This window comes from Argentina silus (assembly GCF_951799395.1).
Source record: "Argentina silus genome assembly, chromosome: 11".
NCBI classification, from domain to species: Eukaryota; Metazoa; Chordata; class Actinopteri; order Argentiniformes; family Argentinidae; genus Argentina; species Argentina silus.
Window position 1 is genome coordinate 338,606 of NC_139665.1, and position 25,668 is coordinate 364,273.

The following is a 25,668-nucleotide window of genomic DNA, read 5'->3' on the forward strand; positions in this document are numbered from 1 at the left end:
AACACGTGATCAAACACCATTCAATACATTACAATGAGCCCGTCCTGCGATTTCTACCTCCACCAGCCTCCCCTGGTACCAGAGCATAATGAGCATCGTGAAGTGGAACCCATGAAAGCAGGTTCTACAGTCTCTAACCAGCTGACTGGTGGTGCCTCCCTACCCCCCCCCCCCCCACACACACACACACACACACACACACACACACACACAACAACATCCCTCTCCTGATCTCCACAACGCCTCTCTATTCTCACTGACTTCTCTCTGTCTCTCTCGACAGAAAGCACAGCTCAAGGATTGTGTGTGTGTGTGTGTGTGTGTGCTGATCATATTAACTTCTTTCTGGGTTATTCAACTGACAAAACACCAAAGTAATTAAATGTAAATAATTAAAAGGGAACTGTTTAATTAACTAGAAGGAAACTGAAGCTCAATAATTAATGTGTGTGTGTGTGTGTGTGTGTGTGTGTGTGTGTGTGTCGTGCAGACAGATGTCTGTGGGGGGAGGAGGCTCCCGGACTAGTGCTGGCCTGGCCCTAAGCCTGGAGTAGAAACGGAAGGGTGGGTGTGTGTTGTGGGTGTGTGTTGACGTGGCTTCGTGACGGTCAGGGACAACACCGGTCCAGATCCAGGGTTCAGTCTGCGTACTGCAGTGATCCAGGGTTCAGTCTGTGTACTGCAGTGATCCAGGGTTCAGTCTGAGTACTCCAGTGATCCAGGGTTCAGTCTGAGTACTCCAGTGATCCAGGGTTCAGTCTGAGTACTCCACCTCACTAAGCAGTGGCTGCTGTTTCATTTCATCTCCAGTTTTCCCAGCAGGACGACGAGAATCAACATTCCATAAGAATGATGCAGTAATTGATTAATTGCAGCTCGGCAGGTCCTGCAGGGAGCGAGTCTGTGACTCATCAGATTCTAGGGTGAACTAAGAATAGCTGTCATCATCAGTGAGATGGGGGTGGAGTCACTCCTACACTGTCACATGACTCTGAGGCTGTGAGTGACAGGTGATCTTCTGACACCCTGACTTCTGCCTAACCCTAACCCTGCCTAACCCCTAACTCTAACCATAACTCTGCCTAACCCTAACCCTGCATAACCCCTAACTCTGCCTAACCCTAACCCTGCATAACCCTAACTCTAACCATAATCTTGACTAATCCCTAACTCTGCCCAACCCCTAACTCTAACCATAACCCTAACTCTGCCTAACCATAACCCTGCCTAACCCTAACCCCTAAACTTGCCTAACCCTGCCTAACCCTAACCCTGAGTGACAGGTACTCTTCTGACCCACTCTCTTCGTCCTGACAGCCCAGATGGTTTCCGTGGGAACATGCCCAGGGCTGAAACATTCCAATGTTCTGCCCCCAGGGACACCAGTAATCCTCTTACTGCCTGACTGCAGCTGAGCCTCACTTAGGAGAGGGAGCAACTGCACCATTAGAGACAGGCCACTGGCAGAGGAGAGGAGAGGAGAGGAGAGGAGCAGAGGAGGTGCCTCCCAGACTGGTTTAGACTGGCACCACTGGTTTTATGTCACTTCTAATTAAATGACACCTGATATTTCAGACAAACAACAAAAATGACAGTTCAGTACTCCCTCATTCTCTCTCTCCCTGTCACCTCCCCCTCTTCCCCCCCATGTTTCCCTCCTTCCCTCTCCCTTCATCTCTCTCTCGAAAACTAATTATTACTTGTCTTTATGGAACAGGACAGGCAGCCCCCAAGATGTCATCCAGCAGTAGAACACTACCAGGTTCAACACCAGATGGAGTCAGCAGAGTCTCTGATCTCTCAACTCAGGCCACTTCAAAACTGAAACAATAATTAGCATTATTTTCTCATTTTTATCCAGTGAAAAATGAGTTGTGGTGGAAAGTGCGGCCGTTGTTTAGAAATGAGCCAGTCAGCAGAGACGTGTGAAAGGATCAAACAAGTGCTTTACCAGCAGCTGTGTTCACATAGCAATGACTGCTTTAATATCTAACACTTTCCTGTCTGAATACTCTGGAAGGCCAACCATCCATCCATCCAACCATCCTCCATCCATCCATCCATCCAACCATCCTCCATCCATCCATCCTCAGATCTAACCATCCTCCATCCAACCATCCATCCATCTTCCAACCATCCATCCAACCATCCAACCATCCATCCATCCATCCAACCATCCATCCATCCTCCATCCAACCATCCATCCATCTTCCAACCATCCAACCATCCAACCATCCAACCATCCATCCATCCATCCAACCATCCATCCATCCTCCATCCATCCAACCATCCTCCATCCATCCTCCATCCATCCAGTCTCAGATCTAACCATCCATCCATCCATCCATCCATCCATCCTCAGATCTAACACAGCTGGATGGGTCACAGCAGCTTCTCACTGCCCTACTTACACCAACCAGTCCTGTCAGACCAGAGATCTCCTCAAGGAGGGGAGGAAGGAAGGATGAAGGAAGGAGGGATGCATTTGAAGGGTATTTAACTCACCAACTGCCAAAGAGTTCCGGAACACTCCCCAGTGGGGTGTTTGATGTTGTGTTTACCTCCAACAACTCTTTGATGTGTGAAGGTAAATAAAGCCGCCCTTGGCACTCTAGAATGTTGACAGTTTGGGCGACTTTATTCATCCTCGACACTACAGGAGTTAAACAAAGACCATACAGGTTAACCCTTTCAGGACTGACCTCCTGAGAGGCTGAAGGGTTCTGTGGCTGTCCTCTGCCAGGCGGGTCTGTGAGAGGAGGAGGAGGAGGCTGCTCCTGCCGCAGAGTGCTGCCCCCTGTTGGTGGCCTCCAGCAGGCCGGTGACGTGGCGTCCAATGGTGGCCTCAGCAGCTGCGGTGGTCTTCAGGACGTCAGACAGCACCTGACGCAGACTCTGGTTGGCCCTGCGCAGGAGGTTCCTGAGGAGACACACGCAGGAAGGACTCAGAGAGAGACAGAGAGTGTGTGTGTGTGTGTGTGTGTGTGTGTGTGTGTGTGCGCTTTGGTTCCACAGATGGTACATTTACAGAACCAAAGGACACATCTTTGACTGGTCCTTCAGAGAAGCGTTGTCAGGGCCTTTGAGGAGCGTCTCCATCTGCTGCACCTTCTGACACCACAACACTCCCTCATCAGACTCACCTCAACATGCTGCTTCAGAGCAGCAAAATGACACTAAAGTGCTGAAGTTTCTATCTACAGCAATATATAAGATACAGAACCTTAACACATAATAATAATAATAATAATAATAATAATAATAATAAGACATTTCTATAACTGAGATCTTACCTCTCAGTAGTGATGACATCAGAAGAAGAGTCTCCTTCATCCGGTAATGAAAGTCTTCCTCCCAGGAACTTCTCCCTCTTTTCCTCCTCTCCTCTCTTCCCTTCCTCCTCCTCTCCTCTCTTCCCTTCCTCCTCCTCTCCTCTCTTCTGGAGCTGACGGACAGGCAGGAGGGACAGAACAGACAGCAGCCCGGTCATTATAACCTCTACACACACACACTTCCACAGACAAACACACACTTCCACAAACACACACTTCCACAAACACACACACCCCCACACACTTCCACAAACACACACACCCCCACACACTTCCACAAACACACACACCCCCACACACTTCCACAAACACACACACCCCCACACACTTCCACGCTGTGTCCTGACAGCATCTGACAGCGATGGCCAGTGGAGCTGAAGGCACAACCACTAATAAAAGAGAGTCAGGAGAGAGCTACACACACACACACACACACACACACACACACACACACACACACACACACACACACACACACACACACACACACACACACACACACACACACACACACACACACACTTCCATGGAGACGCCACAGAGGGAAACACTAGTGTCTTTGTGCTGCTATGGCAACAGGTGCACCTGAGTGAATGGATGTATGGAGCGGCGCCCCCTCCTGGTGAGGAAGTAGAACTGAATACTGACTCACTCAGGTCCACTCTGAGTGCAGGTTGAATACTGACTCACTCAGGTCCACTCTGAGTGCAGGTTTCTACACAAATCTCGTCTGAATCTGTTCATTTCATCATTTCATTGATAAGACTGAATATGAAGTTTAACATCTGAACGAGATATAAAGTCCCACCAGATCATACTGCAAACTCTCTATCATACTACTGCCTCTCCTCTAACCCTGACCCTCCCTCTCCTCCAACCCTGACCCTCCCTCTCCTCTAACCCTCCCTCTCCTCCAACCCTGACCCTCCCTCTCCTCTAACCCTCCCTCTCCTCCAACCCTGACCCTCCCTCTCCTCTAACCCTCCCTCTCCTCTAACCCTCCCTCTCCTCCAACCCTGACCCTCCCTCTCCTCTAACCCTCCCTCTCCTCCAACCCTGACCCTCCCTCTCCTCTAACCCTCCCTCTCCTCCAACCCTGACCCTCCCTCTCCTCTAACCCTCCCTCTCCTCCAACCCTGACCCTCCCTCTCCTCTAACTCTAACCCTCCCTCTCCTCTAACCCTCCCTCTCCTCTAACCCTCCCTCTCCTCCAACCCTGACCCTCCCTCTCCTCTAACCCTGACCCTCCCTCTCCTCTAACCCTAACCCTCCCTCTCCTCTAACCCTGACCCTCCCTCTCCTCTAACCCTCCCTCTCCTCCAACCCTGACCCTCCCTCTCCTCTAACCCTCCCTCTCCTCTAACCCTAACCCTCCCTCTCCTCTAACCCTGACCCTCCCTCTCCTCTAACCCTCCCTCTCCTCTAACCCTAACCCTCCCTCTCCTCTAACCCTCCCTCTCCTCTAACCCTCCCTCTCCTCTAACCCTGACCCTCCCTCTCCTATAACCCTAACCCTCCCTCTCCTCTAACCCTAACCCTCCCTCTCCTCTAACCCTCCCTCTCCTCTAACCCTAACCCTCCCTCTCCTCTAACCCTCCCTCTCCTCTAACCCTAACCCTCCCTCTCCTCTAACCCTCCCTCTCCTCTAACCCTAACCCTCCCTCTCCTCTAACCCTCCCTCTCCTCTAACCCTAACCCTCCTTAAAGGGACAGTTCACCCAAATTATGAAGTCACATATTTGGTTCCTAACCTGAAAGGAGTCTATGGACAGGGACAGACAACCATCCCTTTAAACCTTAACATACAACATACAACACGTCCTCTAAACCTACAACATACAGCAGCATTCATATCAGCTGGCCAGGCGACCTCTGTCATCAACAACACTAGTCCTCTACTAATACCACTGCTACTACTGGTCAGGAGGGTTAGAACATAGAAACAGAATGAGTAGAAGTGACATGCTGCCTCAGAAGATGGCAGTTTGGTCATAACCGAGTTGAGATGAGAAACTCACTCCTCAACTTCAAGTACCCGCGCCGTCCATTCGCTAGCTTTTGGTTAGTGGAGCTGGTTTATCGGGTATTTGAGGAGACGGTCATATTTGTTGGCAAGTCAGAGGTCGCAAGTTCGAGGCCCTTAAAACTCAATTAGCCAAATTGAAGTGAAGGGACTTGCTGGGGCATCTTTAACAATAGTGAATTACTTTCAGTTTAGTGTGAGGAGGAGGAGGAGGAGGAGGAATATCTGACCTGACAGACATGGTCATCATTAGACTAAGGCCTGATCATGCAATAAATGTCTTGTGATAAGCCTGGCAGAGGAAGAGGCTGTGAGAGAGAGAGAGAGAGAGAGAGAGACAGAGAGAGAGAGAGAGAGAGAGAGACACACACACAGAGAGACAGAGAGACACAGAGAGAGAGAGAGAGAGAGAGAGAGAGAGAGAGACAGAGAGAGAGAGGGAGAGAGACAGAGAGACAGAGACAGAGAGAGAGAGACACACACACAGAGAGACAGAGAGAGAGAGAGAGAGAGAGAGGGAGAGAGAGAGAGAGAGACACACACACAGAGAGACAGAGAGAGAGAGAGAGAGAGAGAGAGAGAGAGACACACACACAGAGAGACAGAGAGAGAGAGAGAGAGACAGAGAGAGAGAGAGGGAGAGAGACAGAGAGACAGAGAGAGAGAGAGAGAGAGGGAGAGGGAGGGAGAGAGAGAGAGACAGAGACAGAGAGACAGAGAGAGAGAGAGAGGGAGGGAGAGAGAGAGAGAGACAGAGAGACAGAGAGAGAGAGAGAGAGAGAGAGTGTGTGAGAGTTTGGGTGGTATTTCAGTATTCTACAGTATCAGTCCTGAGCGTGTCAGGTCAGTGTCTTGTGTGTTGCTTTCTAGTGTGCACGTGATTCAGTCACACACAATGACTGACTTTCACTTCCACACAATTACCTTTCAAACACATCAATATCAAAACCAGCATCAATGCCTCAAAGACACGAACTCTGGGTAGGGCTCTGGGTAGGGCTCTGGTCTAGGGCTCTGGGTAGGGCTCTGGTCTAGGGCTCTGGGTAGGGCTCTGGGTAGGGCTCTGGTCTAGGGCTCTGGTCTAAGGCTCTGGGTAGGGCTCTGGGTAGGGCTCTGGTCTAAGGCTCTGGGTAGGGCTCTGGGTAGGGCTCTGGGTAGGGCTCTGGTCTAGGGCTCTGGGTAGGGCTCTGGTCTAGGGCTCTGGTCTAGGGCTCTGGGTAGGGCTCTGGGTAGGGCTCTGGGTAGGGCTCTGGGTAGGGCTCTGGGTAGGGCTCTGGGTAGGGCTCTGGGTAGGGCTCTGGGTAGGGCTCATCCTAACATGTTACCAGAAGGTGCTCATATATGATTTGTGTTATTTATTCTCTCATATTAGAACATGTCAATACCTGCAGTGAACCCTGGGAGTAAATCTGCCAGGCTGACAGTGTTGAGAATAAACACAACATCATCTGAACATCATCTGAACATCATCTGAACATCATCTGAATCCAGAATGAATCATTTACTGCCAACTGATCACCAACATCCTGCCAACTTATACTGTACTATGTCACTTATTGTCTTGTCCCTACCTCATTGCACTACTGCGTATTTGTATTATTTGTATTATTTGTATTATTTGTATTAGATGCTGCATTGTCAAGGAACCGAGCCCAAGAATGTTCCTCCCTGCACTCGTGTTTGAGACGTAACAATAAACTTGAAACTTGACTGATCACCAACATCCTGGCAACTGATCACCAACATCCTGCTGACTCAGTGATAAAAGCCTTCATGTCTGGGAGGGTTAACCCTAACCCTAACCCTAACAGGGTTAACCCTAACCCTAACCCTAACAGGGTTAACCCTAACCCTAACCCTAACCCTAACAGGGTTAACCCTAACCCTAACTATCTTTGATCGCCAACAACATCGTTGTTAAAAACGAAAGCGAAAGCGTTATGATGTTCCTCAGTGAATTCAGTATGTTTTCCGCATTTTGACATGAATAAACGTGAGTGGGGTTTTGATAATGCGATCCAGCGCCACGCTGTTCTGACATCCTGGGGACGACCTGATGGACCATACAGCCTCTGTAGCTCACACACGTTGCCGCAGGCAACAGAGTACACCAGGATGCAGCGTTCGCCTCAAATACCAACCTGGTCAGACCTCCGTCCCGAACACCGAAGCTGCTCTCTCAGCTGGTGGAGTTCCTCCGTTCGCTCCTCCAGCTCTCTCTCCCTCTCCTTCTCCCTCTTCTCCTCCAGAGAGACCCCTTCGGTGGGCGAGGCCCTGGGCGTCGACTCCTCTTCCTCCCTCTCCTCCTCCTCTTCCTCCTCCCACTGGGTCTGCATGGCGGAGGAGGTCTCTCTGGCCTGCTTAGTGATGCGGGCAAGCTCACTCTGCTGGGCGAACTCCACCGACATCTGAACTATGACCTGGGAGAGACGCAGAGGAATGTTAGAGAGACATCTGAACTATGACCTGGGACATACGTTAAAGAGAATAAGAGGTTCAATACAGGGAAGGCTGGTGGAGGACAGGCTCATTGTAATACATGGAATGGAATCAGCCCATCCTCCGATTTCTACCTCCACCAGCCTCCCCTGGTGTTCTACCTCCATCAGCCTCCCCTGGTGTTCTACCTCCACCAGCCTCCCCTGGTGTTCTACCTCCCCCAGCCTCCCCTGGTGTTCTACCTCCCCCAGCCTCCCCTGGTGTTCTACCTCCCCCAGCCTCCCCTGGTGTTCCTGAAAAGATTTTCAATAAAACGTGACGGTATGTTGACAACTAGTAGGTTAGCCTGCCTGTTGTATACTAGTAGGTTAGCCTGTTGTATACTAGTAGGTTAGCCTGTTGTATACTAGTAGGTTAGCCTGTTGTATACTAGTAGGTTAGCCTGTTGTATACTAGTAGGTTAGCCTGTTGTATACTAGTAGGTTAGCCTGCCTGTTGTATACTAGTAGGTTAGCCTGTTGTATACTAGTAGGTTAGCCTGTTGTATACTAGTAGGTTAGCCTGCCTGTTGTATACTAGTAGGTTAGCCTGCCTGTTGTATACTAGTAGGTTAGCCTGTTGTATACTAGTAGGTTAGCCTGCCTGTTGTATACTAGTAGGTTAGCCTGCCTGTTGTATACTAGTAGGTTAGCCTGTTGTATACTAGTAGGTTAGCCTGCCTGTTGTATACTAGTAGGTTAGCCTGCCTGTTGTATACTAGTAGGTTAGCCTGTTGTATACTAGTAGGTTAGCCTGTTGTATACTAGTAGGTTAGCCTGCCTGTTGTATACTAGTAGGTTAGCCTGTTGTATACTAGTAGGTTAGCCTGTTGTATACTAGTAGGTTAGCCTGCCTGTTGTATACTAGTAGGTTAGCCTGTTGTATACTAGTAGGTTAGCCTGTTGTATACTAGTAGGTTAGCCTGTTGTATACTAGTAGGTTAGCCTGCCTGTTGTATACTAGTAGGTTAGCCTGCCTGTTGTATACTAGTAGGTTAGCCTGTTGTATACTAGTAGGTTAGCCTGTTGTATACTAGTAGGTTAGCCTGTTGTATACTAGTAGGTTAGCCTGCCTGTATACTATTGCATGAATTTAATGAATAATACCATTCATACCTTTATGACCTACCACCCATCAACACTTTATAATAATAGAAGAACATACATACGAGGGCAGAAGCAGATTCAGTCTTGAAGCAGAAACTACTGTCCAACATGAGCCTTTAAAGACTTTTCAATAATACTTTGTATCACTTGTGTCAAGCACTTATGACTAAGGCTTGCTATTTTTAGAAGTTCACTGGATTCAGAGTGCCCTAGGAAAGCACACGCATTAGACTAACAAAGACACACCACAGTACCAGCCAGTGTCTGCCCTGGACACCTCTTCAGGCCATGACTTTGACTCATTCCACTAACAGAAACACATCCCCCTGAAGTGAAAACTTGCAAGCATCTACTGCCTCTTTACTGCCTGGGTATAGTTTGCAGTAAGACCCTCTATCTTCTATCCAGGACTGAGAGAGAGCGAGCCTCTATCTTCTATCCAGGACTGAGAGAGAGAGCCTCTACCCGCTGGTGGAACAAGCTTCCCACTGCTGTCATGACTGCAGAGTCACTACCAATCTTCCGCCGTAGATTGAAGACCTCCATCTCTTCAGGCTACATCTTAACTGTCCCTCCTAAAGACCTCTTCATCCCCACAACCCTCCTGTAACAAGTTTCTCTCCTGTAAATAAAGAAAAAAAGAAAAACCTAACCCCGAACCCCGGTCCTAACCCCGAACCCCGGTCCGAACCCCGGTCCTAAGCCTGGTCCTAACCCCGGTCCGAACCCCAGTCCGAACCCCAAACCCCGGTCCGAACCCCGGTCCTAAGCCCGGTCCTAACCCTGGTCCGAACCCCGGTCCTAACCCCGAACCCCGGTCCGAACCCCGGTCCGAACCCCGGTCCGAACCCCGGTCCTAGCATAGATTTGTTTTTCTTATGATGACTGATGTATAGACGACTCACTTACTGAGACTAATGTATTTGTTGTAAGTCGCTTTGGATAAAGGTGTCTGCTAAAATGTATCTTCTATCCAGGATTAGTAGTGAGGCGTGCAGATGTCTCACCTTGGCGATCTCCTTCTCCACTCTCTCCTGGTGTCGTCTCTCCTCTCCTCCCCGCTCCTCCTCTCCTCCCCCGGGCCTCTCGATGGACCGACTCCCCCCGTTGATGTCCTCCTGGTCCGGCCTCACTTTCACAGACCCCTCCTCTCCTCTCTCCTCTCCCGGCTCCCCCTCTTCCTCCTGCTCCCTCTCTTCTCTCAGCCTGTGGAGCTCTGCGCGGTGCTGCTCCTTCAGGGAGTTCACCTCCTGGAGGTACTTCTGGTAGAGGGCTCTCCTCAGCGTCTGCAGCTGCGCCGTCAGGCCCATAGACCTGGCCCCCCAGTGGAGCTCTGCGTCCAGGCCCACCTCCAACACCTCCTCCTCCACCAGCTACAGAGAGAGGGATGATGAGGGGGAGAGAGAAAGAGAGAGAGAGAGAAATAGAAATAGACAAATACGTAAAGGAAAGAGAGGAGAGATTGAGGGGGAGAAATAGAGAAAGAGAGAGAGAGACAGTGAGAGTCAGGATATTGTCTACAATATCTTATTAATATCTTCATATTCTTAATATCCCCAACCAACCCACCACAGATAGACACACAGTCTCTGTGTCTCAAGGCTGATAGTAGGTGAACAGATGTGTACGCTACACAGTGTTGACTCCACCTACCTTTCCATCCCTTTACTCCGACAGACGACCGTGTCTAACACCCTCTCTCTACTTCAGCCTTTCTCCGTCTCTCATCCTCTTACCCTTCTCTCCTCTCTCCTCTCTCACTTCTCCCTGCTCCACCTCTTTCTCTCTGTCCTCTTGTTCCTGTTCCCTCTCTTCCCTCTCCTTGGTCTTCTCTCCTCCTCTCCTCTCCTCTCCTCTCCTCTCCTCTCCTCTCCTCTCCTCTCCTCTCCTCTCCTCTCTCCTCCTCTCCTCTCTAATGATGGATGTGAGAGATCGCTTCTCACGCCACTCGGCTGGATAGTGAGAGAGAGAGAGAGAGAGAGAGAGAGGGAGAGGGAGCGGGAGAGGGAGAGGGGGGGAGAGAGAGAGAGAGAGAGAGAGAGGGAGAGGGAGAGAGGGAGAGGGAGAGGGAGAGGGGGGGAGAGAGAGAGAGAGAGAGAGAGAGAGGGAGAGGGAGAGGGAGAGAGGGAGAGGGAGAGAGAGAGAGAGAGAGAGAGAGAGAGTGAGGGAGAGAGAGAGGGAGAGGGAGAGGGAGAGAGAGAGAGAGAGAGAGAGGGAGAGAGAGAGAGAGAGAGAGAGGGGAATGGGCCGGTTCACTCACACGGACGTGATTGTCCTTTCAGCTGGAGGCGGGAGTTGAGCGCGGCTAACACTAACGCTAGGCTATGCTACCGGGTTACGTAACGGCCTCCTCCGTCAGGAGACATATCCATCTGAAACACGGCCTCTCTACGCCGCTGAGGGATGTAGGGCAGGCTTTAGCCAAGGGCTATGTCCCCCCTCCTCTTCCCCCTCCCCCCTCCTCTCCTCTTCCCCCTCCCCCCCCCCCCCCCATCACAGTGACGGCTCATGGAGGGTCTTCATTTAAATAAGGCGTGTGTGATGTAGAGGGGAGGAGGTGTAGAGGGGAGGAGTTGTAGAGGGGAGGAGGTGTAGAGGGGAGGAGGTGTGTGTGATGTATGGGGGGGAGGAGGTGTGTGTGATGTAGAGGGGAGGAGGTGTAGAGGGGAGGAGGTGTAGAGGGGAGGAGGTGTGTGTGATGTATGGGGGGGAGGAGGTGTGTGTGATGTAGAGGGGAGGAGGTGTAGAGGGGAGGAGGTGTAGAGGGGAGGAGGTGTGTGTGATGTATGGGGGGGAGGAGGTGTGTGTGATGTAGAGGAGTTGTAGAGGGGAGGAGGTGTGTGTGATGTATGGGGGGGAGGAGGTGTGTGTGATGTATGGGGGGGAGGAGGTGTGTGTGGTGTATTAGGGGGGGAGGAGGTGTAGAGGGGAGGAGTTGTGTGTGGTGTATGGGGGGGAGGAGGTGTGTGTGGTGTATGGGGGGGAGGAGGTGTGTGTGGTGTATTAGGGGGGGAGGAGGTGTAGAGGGGAGGAGGTGTGTGTGGTGTATTAGGGGGGGAGGAGGTGTGTGTGGTGTATTAGGGGGGGAGGAGGTGTGTGTGATGTATGGGGGGGAGGAGGTGTGAGGAGAGAGAGAGCCAACCTTTAGTTCCTGACTCTCCTCCTCCTCCTCCTCCTGCTCTTCTCTCTGTGGGAGGGGTCCTGCAGCAGACAGGCTGAAAGACAATGAGGTTCAACACGTCAGGAAACGTTGCATCAGTGAAGCACATCACTGAAACCATCCAGTCGGACAGGATGTAGAAACTGCTGTTGGTCTGACGAGGAAAATGTCTTCATTGTTCTGCTCATTTTTAAAAACCTGGTAAACAACAACAGCTCAACTAATTGTTTGCATATTCGGAGAATGTGCAGACATACAAAAATGGCATAAATATCGGTGGTCACACAGCTGATCTGGATTAAACGTTTTGAAATACTGGTCACAGGATCGAGTTCAGATGGTGTAACATTCAAAACTATGCAGGTAGCAAAGTAGATTATGTAAAGTATGTGTGGATCTGCCATGAATCCTCTTTGTACACTGCTCATCATGTACCTTCTACTCAACACATTTCTGTGTGGTCCAAACGAGGGCCGTCCTGAATCAGCCTGAGGGCCTGAAGACCAAAATGTAAGGTAAACATATAATCTACCAGCAGGTGGCAGCGGAGCGCCAGGCTAGTGTACCCTCCCTCACACACATTCAGACATTTTGAGACAGCTGGGTATTAACAACAATACTGTACAACACACAGTATAGATTTGAGTGAAAGTCGTGTATAAAACCTAAAGTATTGATCAATACTTTAGAAAAGATCAGAAATTACCTCTCGAAAACATTTAACATTTAATTTTAGAAACAGCGTGATACACATCCAGCAGGCTGCCCACAGTCACAAGATGGACTATCTGAAGAGGACGAGACGTTCTCTGTCACGGGACCAACGCTCCTCTGGACTCAAACATGGCGTCTTTCTGTGGTTCATACTTAGAGGAGGGTTGTTGATCTGTTACTCATCACCCTCAGGAGAGACAGATGTCCTGCTGTGTTCTACTCACTCACGGGACGAGGAGTGCTGCTTTGTGGGTTAGTGGGTTAATGACATTGCTGGAGTGGGGAGTAATGCTTCTAACCGCCATGAATATTTGATAAGCCAGGCTGCTGTTGATAGAGGTTTCACTCAGACCTGTCCCTCAGGGTTTGGCTTAGTAGTTACTATGAATCTAAAGGTCAAAGGTCAACTGTTAGCATTCAAATCAACTCCTGATGAGCAGAACTATGAGCTTTGTCATACGTTTGTTGTGACATTTGGTGATCAGATCCCAGTATTCCTAAACTTTTAATCTGGATCAGAGTGATCCGAATTATTTTTTGCTAAAAATTCAATATTGGGTGCTAATGATAGAATCTGTCAGTCCTAGTTAGTAACCGTTACACAGAGAGCATGAAACAGTAACTCTGAGATGCTCAAACAGCCTGATAAGACAGAGTCTTTTAATATCCGAGTTATAAAGGGATAGTTTCATTGTCAATTTCGCTAAGACCATTATAAGAAAAACAATTACAAAATCTGGAAAGTAGTTACCCAGCAGAGGGAAATCTACTTTCAGATGAGTGGATTAAACAGCACATGGTTATTAGGAGACCGCTGCCTGCTCTAGTATTTCACTACCTGCTATCAGGTCACATGGGACTGATAAGGCCTGCTGATCACTCTCACACACACACACACACACACACACACACACACACACACACACACACACACACACACACACACACACGAACGGGAGGAGAAGGATCCTCATGAATGTTTCAGACAGTCCCGTGGGGGTGGAGTTTGGTTTGGCTGATATTTGTGTGTGTGTGTGTCCACCATCTGCAGTGTGCTCATGTGGCATCACTAACTACCGGGACGTCTGATTGGCTGAATCTGAAACACCTCTGAAGTCATCCCCACTTCCTGTGGTAACATCATACAGCCTAGTCCCAGAGGAGGCTGGTGGAGGTAGAAATGGGAGGACAGGCTCATTGTAATGCATGGAACGGAATGAGGAACGGTATCAAACAATCGTGCCGTTCCATGCATTACAATGAGGCCGTCCTCCGATTTCTACCTCTGATAGATGATTCACTTACTTAAACAAATGTATTGTTGTAAGTCGCTTTGGATAAAGGCGTCTGCTAAATGCCAGTGCCTGGTCCTATCACAGAGCCTGGTCCTATCACAGAGCCTGGTCCAGGTGCCTGGTCCTATCACAGTGCCTGGTCCAGGTGCCTGGTCCTATCACAGAGCCTGGTCCAGGTGCCTGGTCCTATCACAGAGCCTGGTCCTATCACAGAGCCTGGTCCTATCACAGAGCCTGGTCCTATCACAGTGCCTGGTCCAGGTGCCTGGTCCTATCACAGAGCCTGGTCCTATCACAGAGCCTGGTCCTATCACAGAGCCTGGTCCTATCACAGAGCCTGGTCCAGGTGCCTGGTCCTATCACAGAGCCTGGTCCAGGTGCCTGGTCCTATCACAGAGCCTGGTCCAGGTGCCTGGTCCTATCACAGAGCCTGGTCCTATCACAGAGCCTGGTCCTATCACAGAGCCTGGTCCTATCACAGTGCCTGGTCCAGGTGCCTGGTCCTATCACAGAGCCTGGTCCTATCACAGAGCCTGGTCCTATCACAGTGCCTGGTCCAGGTGCCTGGTCCTATCACAGAGCCTGGTCCTATCACAGTGCCTGGTCCTATCACAGAGCCTGGTCCAGGTGCCTGGTCCTATCACAGCGCCTGGTCCTATCACAGAGCCTGGTCCTATCACAGAGCCTGGTCCAGGTGCCTGGTCCTATCACAGAGCCTGGTCCTATCACAGAGCCTGGTCCTATCACAGAGCCTGGTCCAGGTGCCTGGTCCTATCACAGAGCCTGGTCCTATCACAGTGCCTGGTCCTATCACAGTGCCTGGTCCAGGTGCCTGGTCCTATCACAGAGCCTGGTCCTATCACAGAGCCTGGTCCAGGTGCCTGGTCCTATCACAGAGCCTGGTCCTATCACAGTGCCTGGTCCTATCACAGTGCCTGGTCCAGGTGCCTGGTCCTATCACAGTGCCTGGTCCTATCACAGAGCCTGGTCCTGGTCTCTCCTTCTCTCATTACCTGAGCTGGGCCTCTGTGTGCTGTAGGCGCTGCTGTAGCAGAGCTAGCTTCTTAGCATAGCGCTCCTCCGTCTCCTTGGCCTGCTGCTGGGAGTCGGACTGCAGCTGCTCCACCTCCTGTCTGTGTCCCTCCTCCAGCCGGGCCTTCAGCCGCTCCAGGTCCTCCGCGTGGGGGGAGGGGGAGGGGGAGGGGGAGGGGGAGGCTGCAGGCGGCTCCCTCGGCCCTGGGCAGGGGTTAATAGGAGGGTTAGTGTTAGCGTTAGCATGGTATCTTATCTCAACGTGTTTGAGGTGCGCTTGATTGTTCTACTGTTTTATTAAACTATATAGACCAGGGGAGGCTGGTGGAGGTAGAAATCGGAGGACGGGCTCATTGTAATGCATGGAATGGAATCAGGACACGTGCGTTTGATACCATTCCTCATTCCGTTCCATGCATTACAATGAGCCTGTCCTCCGATTTCTACCTCCACCAGCCTCTCCCGGTATACACAGAGAGATGTATCTCCTGTACCTTGGAGGCTGCTGGTGGAGGAGGCAGAGGCCTCCGTCTCCCTGCTGCTCTGCAGGTCATGGTAGGCCTTCTGCAGGTCATGGTAGGCCTTCTGCATTGCCTCCACCTGAAGGGACAAGGTTCATTATGAAGCGTGTTCAGCAATACGTCCATCGTTTTCACCAGAGGCATTTAGCATTCGTTGTGATAAATATGAACATGTTATTTGTTCATATGTCCTCTCTGGACTTGTGTATGTATTTGTGTTTAAATAACATTCTAACATTCTACATTTCATTGAAAATGAGAAGTTGTGATCCTCCATCACCTTGTTTCCGTCCGCCTTCAGGGAGGTCTGCAGCTGGAACAGACGTCCGTGCTCCTGCAGGATCCTGTCCTTCACCTGGTGGAGGGCTCCACACAGCTCTGGAACACACACACATGGACATATCAAATACAACATCTTTGTAAATGTAACTAGGAAACAAAGCCTTTGCCCTGCCAGTAGGTGTTCATGTGGACCCGCTGTGAGCAGGAGAGCACCTTTAGCCTCCTCTAACAACGAGCGGACATCCCTCCTTTCCTCCTTTCCCCTGGGATCCCTCCTTTCCTCCTCCCCCTCCGGCCAGGTCTGCCAGGTCTGCCAGGCCTCAGCGTCAGAGGGATGGAGGGACTGCAGAAACTCCTCTCCCAAAAGTTTAGCAAAAGACTGTAAACAGAAACGCAAAACAAACTCTAAAACTAAACTAATGGATCAGAAGAGACGTGTTTGATGACATCGTGATTCAGCCAGAAGCATCAGTAACATTCTCAGAACACTGAAGAGACGGTTAATTATATTATATTATATCAAATAATGTGTTTTACCAGGATGAGCTGCTTGCATTCTTCAGAAACAACTTGCACCACATTCTGGTACTTGGTGCTGGTCTCATCTTTGAAGCAAAAAAGAAGAATTAGAAGAAGTCATTAATAAGTCATTACTGTCATACATTCATTTATCTTAACTCAGATTTTTTCTCGTGACTCTTTCTATTAAAACTGAAGTGTCGGTTTTGTCTGGTTTTCTACAGCTAACCAGAGTGTTGTGTGTGTTTAACCAGAGTGTTTTGTCTGTGTGTGTGTGTTTAACCAGAGTGTTTTGTCTGTGTGTGTGTGTTTAACCAGAGTGTTATGTCTGTGTGTGTGTGTGTGTGTGTGCGCGCGTGTGTGTGTGTCTGTGTGTAACCAGTAGTCTATCTACAGTCAGAGTGGTGACTGACATGAATGATAGATCAAAAACAACTCAATAGGATGTGGCCTACACACACACACACACACACACACACACACACGCTCACTCTCACGCACACGCTCGCTCACTCTCACGCACACGCTCACACACACACACACACTCACACACACACACACACACACTCACACACACGCTCACACGCTCACACACCTTTGCCCCAGTGCTCTTTCCGGTGGCCCAGCCCCTCCTCCGGGGTGTGTGTGTGGTGGCCCAGCCCCTCCTCCGGGGTGTGTGTGTGGTGACCCAGCCCCTCCTCCGGGGTGTGTGTGTGGGGGTCCGTCTGCTCCCTGAGCAGCTCTATCTGGGCAGCGTGGATCTGGGACAGGCTGATACGCTGAGCCTCCAGACGCAGCCTGCACTCCGCCTACGACAGAGACCACAATTACAATATAACCCTAACCCTAACCCTAACCCAACCCCAACCCTAACCCAACCCCTAACCCTAACCCAACCCCAACCCTAACCCAACCCCTAACCCTAACCCAACCCCTAACCCCAACCCTAACCCAACCCCAACCCAACCCCAACCCTAACCCAACCCCAACCCTAACCCTAACCCTAACCCAACCCTAACCCTAACCCAACCCCAACCCTAACCCAACCCCAACCCAACCCCAACCCTAACCCAACCCCAACCCTAACCCCTAACCTTAACCCCAACCCTAACGCAACCCCTAACCCTACCCCTAACCCCAACCCCAATCCTAACGCAACCCCTAACCTTAACCCCAACCCCAACCCCTAACCTTAACCCTAACCCTACCCCTAACCCTAACCCCAACCCCAACCCTACCCCTACCGACAGAGCAGAGAGACTGAAAACAGAATTACAATGTAACCCTAACCTACTTGGGTAAAACTGGGTAAAATGAGGTGTTATTTGTCATGCTTTGTTATGATGAATCTCTCAGACCTGCTGAGAAAGCTACAGGATATCAAACCCAGGTCTGATGCTGGTGACAGGGAGGCCATATTTAGACAGGGGGACAAATAGGGTTTAGGGTTTAGGTTCAGTTCCATGTTAGGATTAACCAAGTAGGCGTGTCCTCCATGCCTACATGTAGAAAAAGCTGTGGAGGCTGGCGGAGGTAGAAATCAGAGGACAGGCTCATTGTAATGCATGGAACAGAATGAGGAATGGTATCAAACACAACACTGTTCCTCATTCCGTTCGATGCATTACAATGAGCCTGTCCTCCGATTTCTACCTCCACCAGCCTCCACTGGTATAGATTGACCTTCACAGAAAACAAACAGTGATTCAGTAGAGCTGAATAAACAGGATGTGACCTCCATTATCATTTACATGCTTGGTAGACTCTCCCTTCTCCTCTCGACCCTGTAGAGGAGTGTCCGCCTGCCACTCCATCCCTCCTCCTCTCCCCTCCATCCCTCCTCCTCTCTCCTCCATCCCTCCTCCTGTCTCCTCCTGTGGAAATGACTGCTATTGTAATGGAATAGTTTACAAGGGTCAATAAACAACACAAATGTACAATGTTGCTGGCAACATGTCCACCTCAGAACAGAGCGGAACACTCTCTAGGAAGACTAGAGCGTAGAGCAGCTTCATAATCAGTTTATAACACCTTTATTAACAGTTAATAGATGAGTGCTTATGTCAACGATCATAGAATGGCAGAAGACTTGCTTCAGGCGTAAGCAGCGTTGATATCAAACAACAACACCAGGTAACTCTGTTAGACTGGTTCTACAATGAGAACATACACAACAGGCCAACATGTCTTTCTTATGACGGTATATTGCAGTGGTCTTTGTAGTCTGCTATGTAGTCCCTATGTAGTCCCTATGTAATCCCTATGTAATCCCTATGGTCAGATGCTATGTAGTCTCTATGGAGGGTCAGATGCTATGTAGTCCCTATGTAGTCTATGAAGGGTCCTTCCAGAGAATGAGGGGTGGTCACTGTAGTGAGATGAGGGACAGACGCTGTGTTGAGGTGAAGCCTGAACATACAGGTGAGGTACGCATGAATGTGAGGGTGTCAAAATGGCTTCTCACCTCAGAACACTCCCTCCCTGCAGGGCAGAGTGAGACTACGGTGTTTACATTTCTGCACTTTGATAACTGTAAGGCAAAGTTACGTGGCTGGAGGAAGACGTTGAATGAGAGATAAGCTTCTTGTGGTATTTTATTACATCTGTATACATTTCAACTACTGATGCTCTGTCTCAAGCCGCTCCTCCACCTCCTGCCTGGCAACTAAAGAACAATAACCTGCTTCTTTTACCTCAGGGTTTCCCTTTGTTATTCCTCATCGAGGAGAGGCAGGCTCTTAGTATTCTGGGAATTTGTAATAAAACCCATCAGTTACTAGAGTACTCTCCTCTCCTCTCCTCTCCTCTTCTCTTTTCTTCTCCTCTCTCTCCTCTCCTCTCCTCTCCTCTCCTCTCCTCTCCTCTCCTCTCCTCGTACATATAGTGCAAACACCCCTGCCAGGCGTCTAAAAAAGCCTTTGGTTGATCAGTCAGTGAATATAGATGGCTGATGCCCGCATGAGTCAAAATCATCTGTTGATAAGATTCAAGGTAATAATGATACGATCTTACGTAGCACTGGCTGTGGACGTGATCAATTCTAACCATGTAATTTCAAAGAATAGCCATTGTCTGAGGCGAACTTACAAGCACATTAGAGGCTTTTTGAAAAACCTTTTAACAGCTCAATCAAACAGATAATTTGATCAGATTTATGAAGAGAGAAAAAAGGCAGCGAGGGCTGTTTCATCTCAAAAGGACCGCAGCAGCTGCGTGTGAAAGCCTACCTGCTCCCCGGCGCCGGCTCCACCTCTGTCTGCGTGGTATCCGTCGGTGGAGGCGTCCTCCCCGGCCCTCCGCTGTGAGCGCGTCGTAACCTGCCTCTCCATCAGAGCCTGTGCCTCCTGCTCTGCAGCAGCTCCAGCTTTGTCTCCCCCCGCCTCCCCCTCCTCCCCCTCCTCTTTCTCCTGTCTCTCCACCGACTGGGTAGAGCCCTGGAGTCCTTGTTTCCCTCTCTGCCGCCGTTTGCGCCTGCTTGACCCAGAGGCTGAGAGCTTCACAGAGGGGCTCCCCTCAACAGGTCCCTCCCCCGCAGGCCGAGCCGGCGTCTGGCTCTGGAGCTCCAGGGTGCGCTGGAAGCGGTTGCGGTCCGTTTTGGCGGCCTGTAACGAGGTCTGCAGAGCCTTCACTTCCCTCCGGAGAGAGTCGATCTGGAGGTGGTGATCCGAGATGGAGCAAGCCGGGGCTGCAGACTGAGCTGGATGTGTTCCCTTCCAGCCCTTACCTCCACTCTGAGCAGCTTTCACCAGCCTCTCTCTCAGCCTTTCCATTTCCATCTCTCTCTCCTTCAGAATCTCTCGCTCTCTTCCTAGCTCTACCACCAGGTTTTCATTTTTGGTGATAGCCTCCTTGTTTTCTACCTTGACCTGTCTTAGCTCAGCCTCCAGCTGTTGTAATTCACTTTCTGTAACAGTCAGCTGCTCTGTAACTTCAGACAGCCTCGAAGCCTGACTGTCCTTCTCTCTTAAAGCCACCTGAAGCTTCTCCATTAATTCAGTAGTGTGTTTCTCTATTAAAGCTCTGTCGTCTATGGATTTGTCCTCCATTTTAGTAGCTTTGTTGAACTCCCTCAGCTCCCGAATCTGTGATTGGAGGCTGCCAAGTTTTGCCTCGTACTCGAGTGTCTCCTTGAGAATCCTCTCCTCCAACCGCGTCTTTACCTCAATGAGGCATGTGTACTCCTCCTTCAGCTCCTGATAGTTCACTTCAAAGTTCTTTTCAGCAAAAGAGAAAGTGTTCCTCTGCTTCTCGACCTCCTCTCTCAATCCGACCACTTGTTCCTTGGTTCGGTCATTTTCCGTAGTAAGCAATCTAATTGTTTTGCTTTGGGACTCCACTTCTTTTTTCATGGCGTCATTGGTTTCTTTCCAAATCTTTTTTTCGGATTCCCGCTCCCTTATTGTCTTGTTCCAGCACTCCTCTCTCTCCTTGGTCTGGTCCTCCAGCAGCTTATTCTTATCCAGCAGCGTTTGGATTTGCTCCTCCAGTCGAACCCTTTCCTCTCCTCCCTTCCTCAGTTCCTCCACCTCCACCTGAAGCTCCTGGAGTTTAGCCACCAGCTCGTCCGCTGCGGAGCTCTGCAGCGCACCCTTCAGGTCCTCTTTCAGTGCAACAATTTGGTGTAACAGCTCGTCCCTCTCTGCGGCGATCCCGGCCCGTTCTCCCACCAACACGCGCAGCTCCTCCTCGTAACCGGTCCGCAGCTCTTCCAGGACTCGCTGGTTCCTGACTGCCGCTTCGTTGAGGAGGTTCTCTGCATTGAGGTGGCTCTCCCTCTGGAGATCCTCCCTGAGGGTGGTGAGCTCCTCCTCATGGCTGAAGAGGAGCTGTGTCCTCAGCCTCTCCAGCTCCGCCTCCTGCGACTCCGCCATGCGGTCCAGCACGGCGTCCTTCTCCCGCTCCAGCATCTCCAGCTTGATCTTGTAGTTGGTCGTCTCCGACTCGTGCTTGGCCTCCGCCTCCATGGCCGCCTCGGCAGCGGCAGACAGCTGGGCCCTCTGGTCGTTGATGGTGTCCTGGAGGCGCTGCAGCTCTCGCTTCTCCTGAGAGGCGACGCTCTGGTGGGCCTGCTCCACCTCGGCCCTGGCCGAGCGGAGGTCCTGCAGCAGGTCCTCCACGTGGCCCTGGAGGTGCAGATTCTCCTGGCCCACCTGGGTAAGTTCCTGCCTGGCTTTGTCCCACAGCGCCAGGGCCTCCTGAAGCCTCTCCTGGAGCTCCGCGTTCTTGGCGTTGAGCTTGTTCACAACGTCAGGACTGGGGCTGGGGGACGGTGCGGGCTGGGCCTGGGATCTCAGGAGCTCCAGCTCAGTGCGGTGTTGCTCCAACAGCCGGTCTACTTCCACCGAGTGCTGCGACCGAAGCTCCTGTTTCATCTGGACGATCTGCTGACCGTACATCTCATCCAGCTCCGCCCTGAGGTGGTCCAGTTGCCGGGCGGAGTCCTCCTCCAGCCTCTGGAGGGCCTCGTTCTCTGACAGGCTCCCGTGGTGGCATCGCTTCTGGAGGTCCTCCACCGTGCCCATTAGCTGCTGGATCTCACCAGACGACATCTTCTCCTTCTGCCTCGAGGTTAAGAGGTCACCCCTGCAGGTCTCCAACTCAACATGGCTTTTCTCCAGTTCACCCTTGCAGCCATCCAGCTCGGCCCGGCAGTTCTCCATCTCTTCGGCCTTTGCAGCCATTTGCTGGTTGAGGTCATTCAACAATTTCTCAGAGGCTTCCAGCTTATCCTTTAGCTGCGTCAGAGAGTCGTCACGTTCTAACATGACTCTCCCTTGCTCTGCAATTTGTAGGTCTTTCTCGTTTAGCTTTTTAGCAAAATTTTCTTCCGTCGTGCTCTCCACCTGTGCTAGGTCCTCTTTCAGCTGGGCCAGCGAACGCTCGTGTTCTGTAATTATTGCAGTTTGCTCCGAAATCACTAGGTCTTTTTCATTCACCCTTTGAGAAAATGACTCCTCTGCACATTTGCCTACATGTGTAAGCTCTTCTCTAAGTTGCTTCAGGGAATGCGTGTGCCCAGACATAATCCTTTCTTGTTCGGCAATCAGAAGGTCTTTCTCATTTAACCTTTGAGCAAACGATCCTTCTGTTCTTCTTCTCACCTGTGAAGAAAGGCTCTTAGAATACATGGGTATAAAATTTAAAGATGCAGTTCATACAGTATGGTTAGGGTTAGGGTTAGCCCTAACCCTAACCCTAAAGATGCAGTTCATACAGTAGGGTTAGGGTTAGCCCTAACCCTAAAGATGCAGTTCATACAGTATGTCGCACAGAAACGGTTAAAAGATAAATTAGTCTGTTTGTTTGTGAACAATATGGTAACAATACTAGGAAACTTATTTCAGCAACATATTACGGAGTACATCCCAAAACATCTCATGCATACGCAGGGGCACAACTCAAACCACAGCAGGGACCCGCCTCACCATCTCAGCCTCGTTGAGGCGCTGCTGGAGCTGGGAGATCTGCAGCAGCTGCTCCTCACTCCTCTCCTGGTGACCTTTGACCTGGGCGTCCCTCTCCTCCAGCTGCTGCTGGTGTTGCAGGAGCGTCTGCTTGGCCTGCAGGAGGTCTGCTGCTGCGCTGCTGTGGCTGCTGTTCCTCAGCGTCTCCCCGGCCTGGAGCTGTCAATCACACACACACACACACACACACACACACACGATGGTCATGTTCAGAGGGAATCGAGGGGAGGGGAGAGGCCTTCTGTGTCATATGATATAAGGAGATAAAAAGATTATAAAAGAGAAAAAGAGATTGACTGAAGCAGGAAAAAGCTGTAGCACTTTACATGAAATTGCCCCTATACCTGGGTAGTAACACTGCAATTACTATAATAACAACATTGTATTAACAAGTTGTTACATAGTCATAAGGTAATTATAAAGCGTCTATAGCGTAGTATAGTAGTATAGTATAGAGCACAGGGGAGGCTGGTGGAGGTAGAAATCGGAGGACGGCCTCCACCAGCCTCCCCTGATACAGCAGTAAGGACAGGCGAGGAGGGACAGAGGAGGAGACAGAGGAGGAGACAGAGGAGGAGAGACAAAGGAGTAGGAGACAGAGGAGGAGGGGACAGAGGAGGAGACAGACCTGCTGGAACTGGAGGTGCAGTTTCTGGCTGTTCTCGGTCATCTCCAGAAACTCCCTCATGATGTCCTCCTTCTCCCTGCGAGCCTGCTGCAGGTTGGCCGTCAGCTGGGTGATGATGCCGTCTCTCTGCTTCAACGCAGCCTCAAAGTCCTGCAGCTGGGGGCACAAAATGGCTGCCATGTAAACCAAGTGTAGAGTACACGTATCCAGATGGTAATGCAGATGTACCTTATCTTAACTCATTTAGTGCAGAGGGTGAACAAAGTCGCCAGAATTATGACCATTCCAGAGTGCCAAGGGCGAATTTATTCATCAGAAAATGCATAAATGATGATGCTTCATTTTGTAGCCAATCAAAGTGTTGTTGCTAGGTAAACGCTACATAGAACACTTGAAACTCTAGGTGGTGAGTGTTCCGGAACTCTTTGGCAGTCCATGCAGAGAACCTTCAGAGCTACTTCAGTGACCTAAGCAGGGGGCCACACTACACTAACATTCAAATCAGTCTCAGATATTTCAAACCAATTATAAAACACCATTATTTATCATGTATGCAATCATGTGTGAAGTGCACTTCAAATGAAGTTTGACAGCCACAATATGAAACTTGCTTATTTTTAATAAATCAGGCAAATGATTGCAATAGATTTGGAAAAAAAAGTCCTAATGATTCTGAACATAATCCTAACCACGAACAGCAGCAGCGGAGTTGAGGAGTTATTAGGAAGGCTGAGGCCGCAGTGTGATCACAGAGAGGCCAACCCCTCATAACCGCTGATGAAACATAATTAAAGCCTGTGCTCACACACACACACACACACACACACACACACACACACACACACACACACATATTACCTGTTGGACCCCCTCTGTGCCAAAGGCAGCTCTGATCTCCTCTAGTTCTCTGCTCATCTCCTCCACAGCCTGGGTCTTAGCAGCCAGTTCCTCCTCCATGGCCTGGACCCTGCCCCCCTCCTCCATGGCCTGGACCCTGCCCCCCTCCTCCATGGCCTGGACCCTTCCCCCCTCCTCCATGGCCTGGACCCTGCCTCTCTCCTCCACGTCCTGGACCCTGCCTCTCTCCTCCTGCTGCAGAGCGTCCACTTCCTCCTGGAGAGGGAAAACAGTGGCAAGATTAGCAACAAGCTAACATCCACGACTACCACAGAACTGATCTGGGAATGGAAGCTATATTAGCAAGTAGCATGCTAGCTAACATCCAGCTAGCTATCATTCCACACCACAACAGAACTGGCAGCCGTTAAAGAGCATGATGCTGACACTGGCTCCCTCTCTCACTTTACCTCTGTTTCACTCCCTCCTTACCTGTGTCTCTCTTCTTGTGTCTCTCTTCTTTTATCTCTCTCTCTACCTCTCTCTCTCTCTTTTCAGTCTACCTTTACCTCCCTAAAAACACAAACACATTTTCACTCTCAGCCTCCATTCTCTCAACCCCTCTTTCTTTTCCTCTCTGCCTGCAAATGGCATTACCTGTTGTGGCAATTCAACAACTCTTGTATAACGTCTGTCTGTCCCTCCCTCCCTCCCTCCCTCCCTCTCTCTCTCTCACTCACTAGGCACTTCACCACTCCATCCCCCACCCCCTCTTTCTCTCTCCTTCTCTCCCTCTTTCTAGCTGGGTTTTCCAGAATAATTTACACCTCTGAAATGTCAAGCAGCCCCTGTCCCCTCGCTCCCTCCCACCCTGTCCTGTCCCCTCGCTCCCTCCCACCCTGTCCCCTCCCTCCCTCCCCCCCTCCATCCCCCTCTGTGTGAACGGTGAGTAAAGTTAAAGGATATAGACCAGTCCGACGTTCAACCAAATTAAAATCATTTCATAAGCGCATACAGATGGAGGCTCCCAGAAGCGCAGAGTAAAGAGACTTGGTTAGTGGGTTAGTTAGAGGAGGTCTCGGTTAAGGCAGAATGCAGCGTGTCGGCAGCAGACATGTACTGGAGGAAAGAGAGAGCAGGGAAGCAGGGAGGCGAAGCTGGCTTATCGCTGGTCGTACTGTACCCAGATAAACTCCTCTGGAGACTCCACTGTGGTGTCTGTCATCGTGTGGCAGCCGTTTACCTGTTAATTCACAATACTGTGGGTGAATCTGCAG

General features: G+C 50.5%; 1 protein-coding gene across 1 annotated transcript in view; it reads right to left on the reverse strand.

Annotated features, from left to right (window-relative positions):
• Positions 1-25,668, reverse strand: part of akap9 (A kinase (PRKA) anchor protein 9) — a 75,470-nt gene that overhangs the window by 35,821 nt on the left and 13,981 nt on the right. Inside the window, exons 4-20 of the mRNA XM_083680511.1 lie at positions 25,575-25,634; positions 24,413-24,667; positions 23,555-23,710; positions 22,888-23,085; positions 19,690-22,563; positions 18,214-18,351; positions 17,058-17,271; positions 16,481-16,548; positions 16,157-16,322; positions 15,942-16,039; positions 15,635-15,740; positions 15,122-15,344; positions 12,082-12,154; positions 9,947-10,312; positions 7,497-7,775; positions 3,294-3,445; positions 2,703-2,920 (exon numbers count right to left, since the gene is read on the reverse strand). Of these exons, the coding sequence (XP_083536637.1) occupies positions 2,703-2,920; positions 3,294-3,445; positions 7,497-7,775; positions 9,947-10,312; positions 12,082-12,154; positions 15,122-15,344; positions 15,635-15,740; positions 15,942-16,039; positions 16,157-16,322; positions 16,481-16,548; positions 17,058-17,271; positions 18,214-18,351; positions 19,690-22,563; positions 22,888-23,085; positions 23,555-23,710; positions 24,413-24,667; positions 25,575-25,634 (5,644 nt within the window). The remainder of the gene's footprint in view (positions 1-2,702; positions 2,921-3,293; positions 3,446-7,496; positions 7,776-9,946; positions 10,313-12,081; positions 12,155-15,121; positions 15,345-15,634; positions 15,741-15,941; positions 16,040-16,156; positions 16,323-16,480; positions 16,549-17,057; positions 17,272-18,213; positions 18,352-19,689; positions 22,564-22,887; positions 23,086-23,554; positions 23,711-24,412; positions 24,668-25,574; positions 25,635-25,668) is intronic.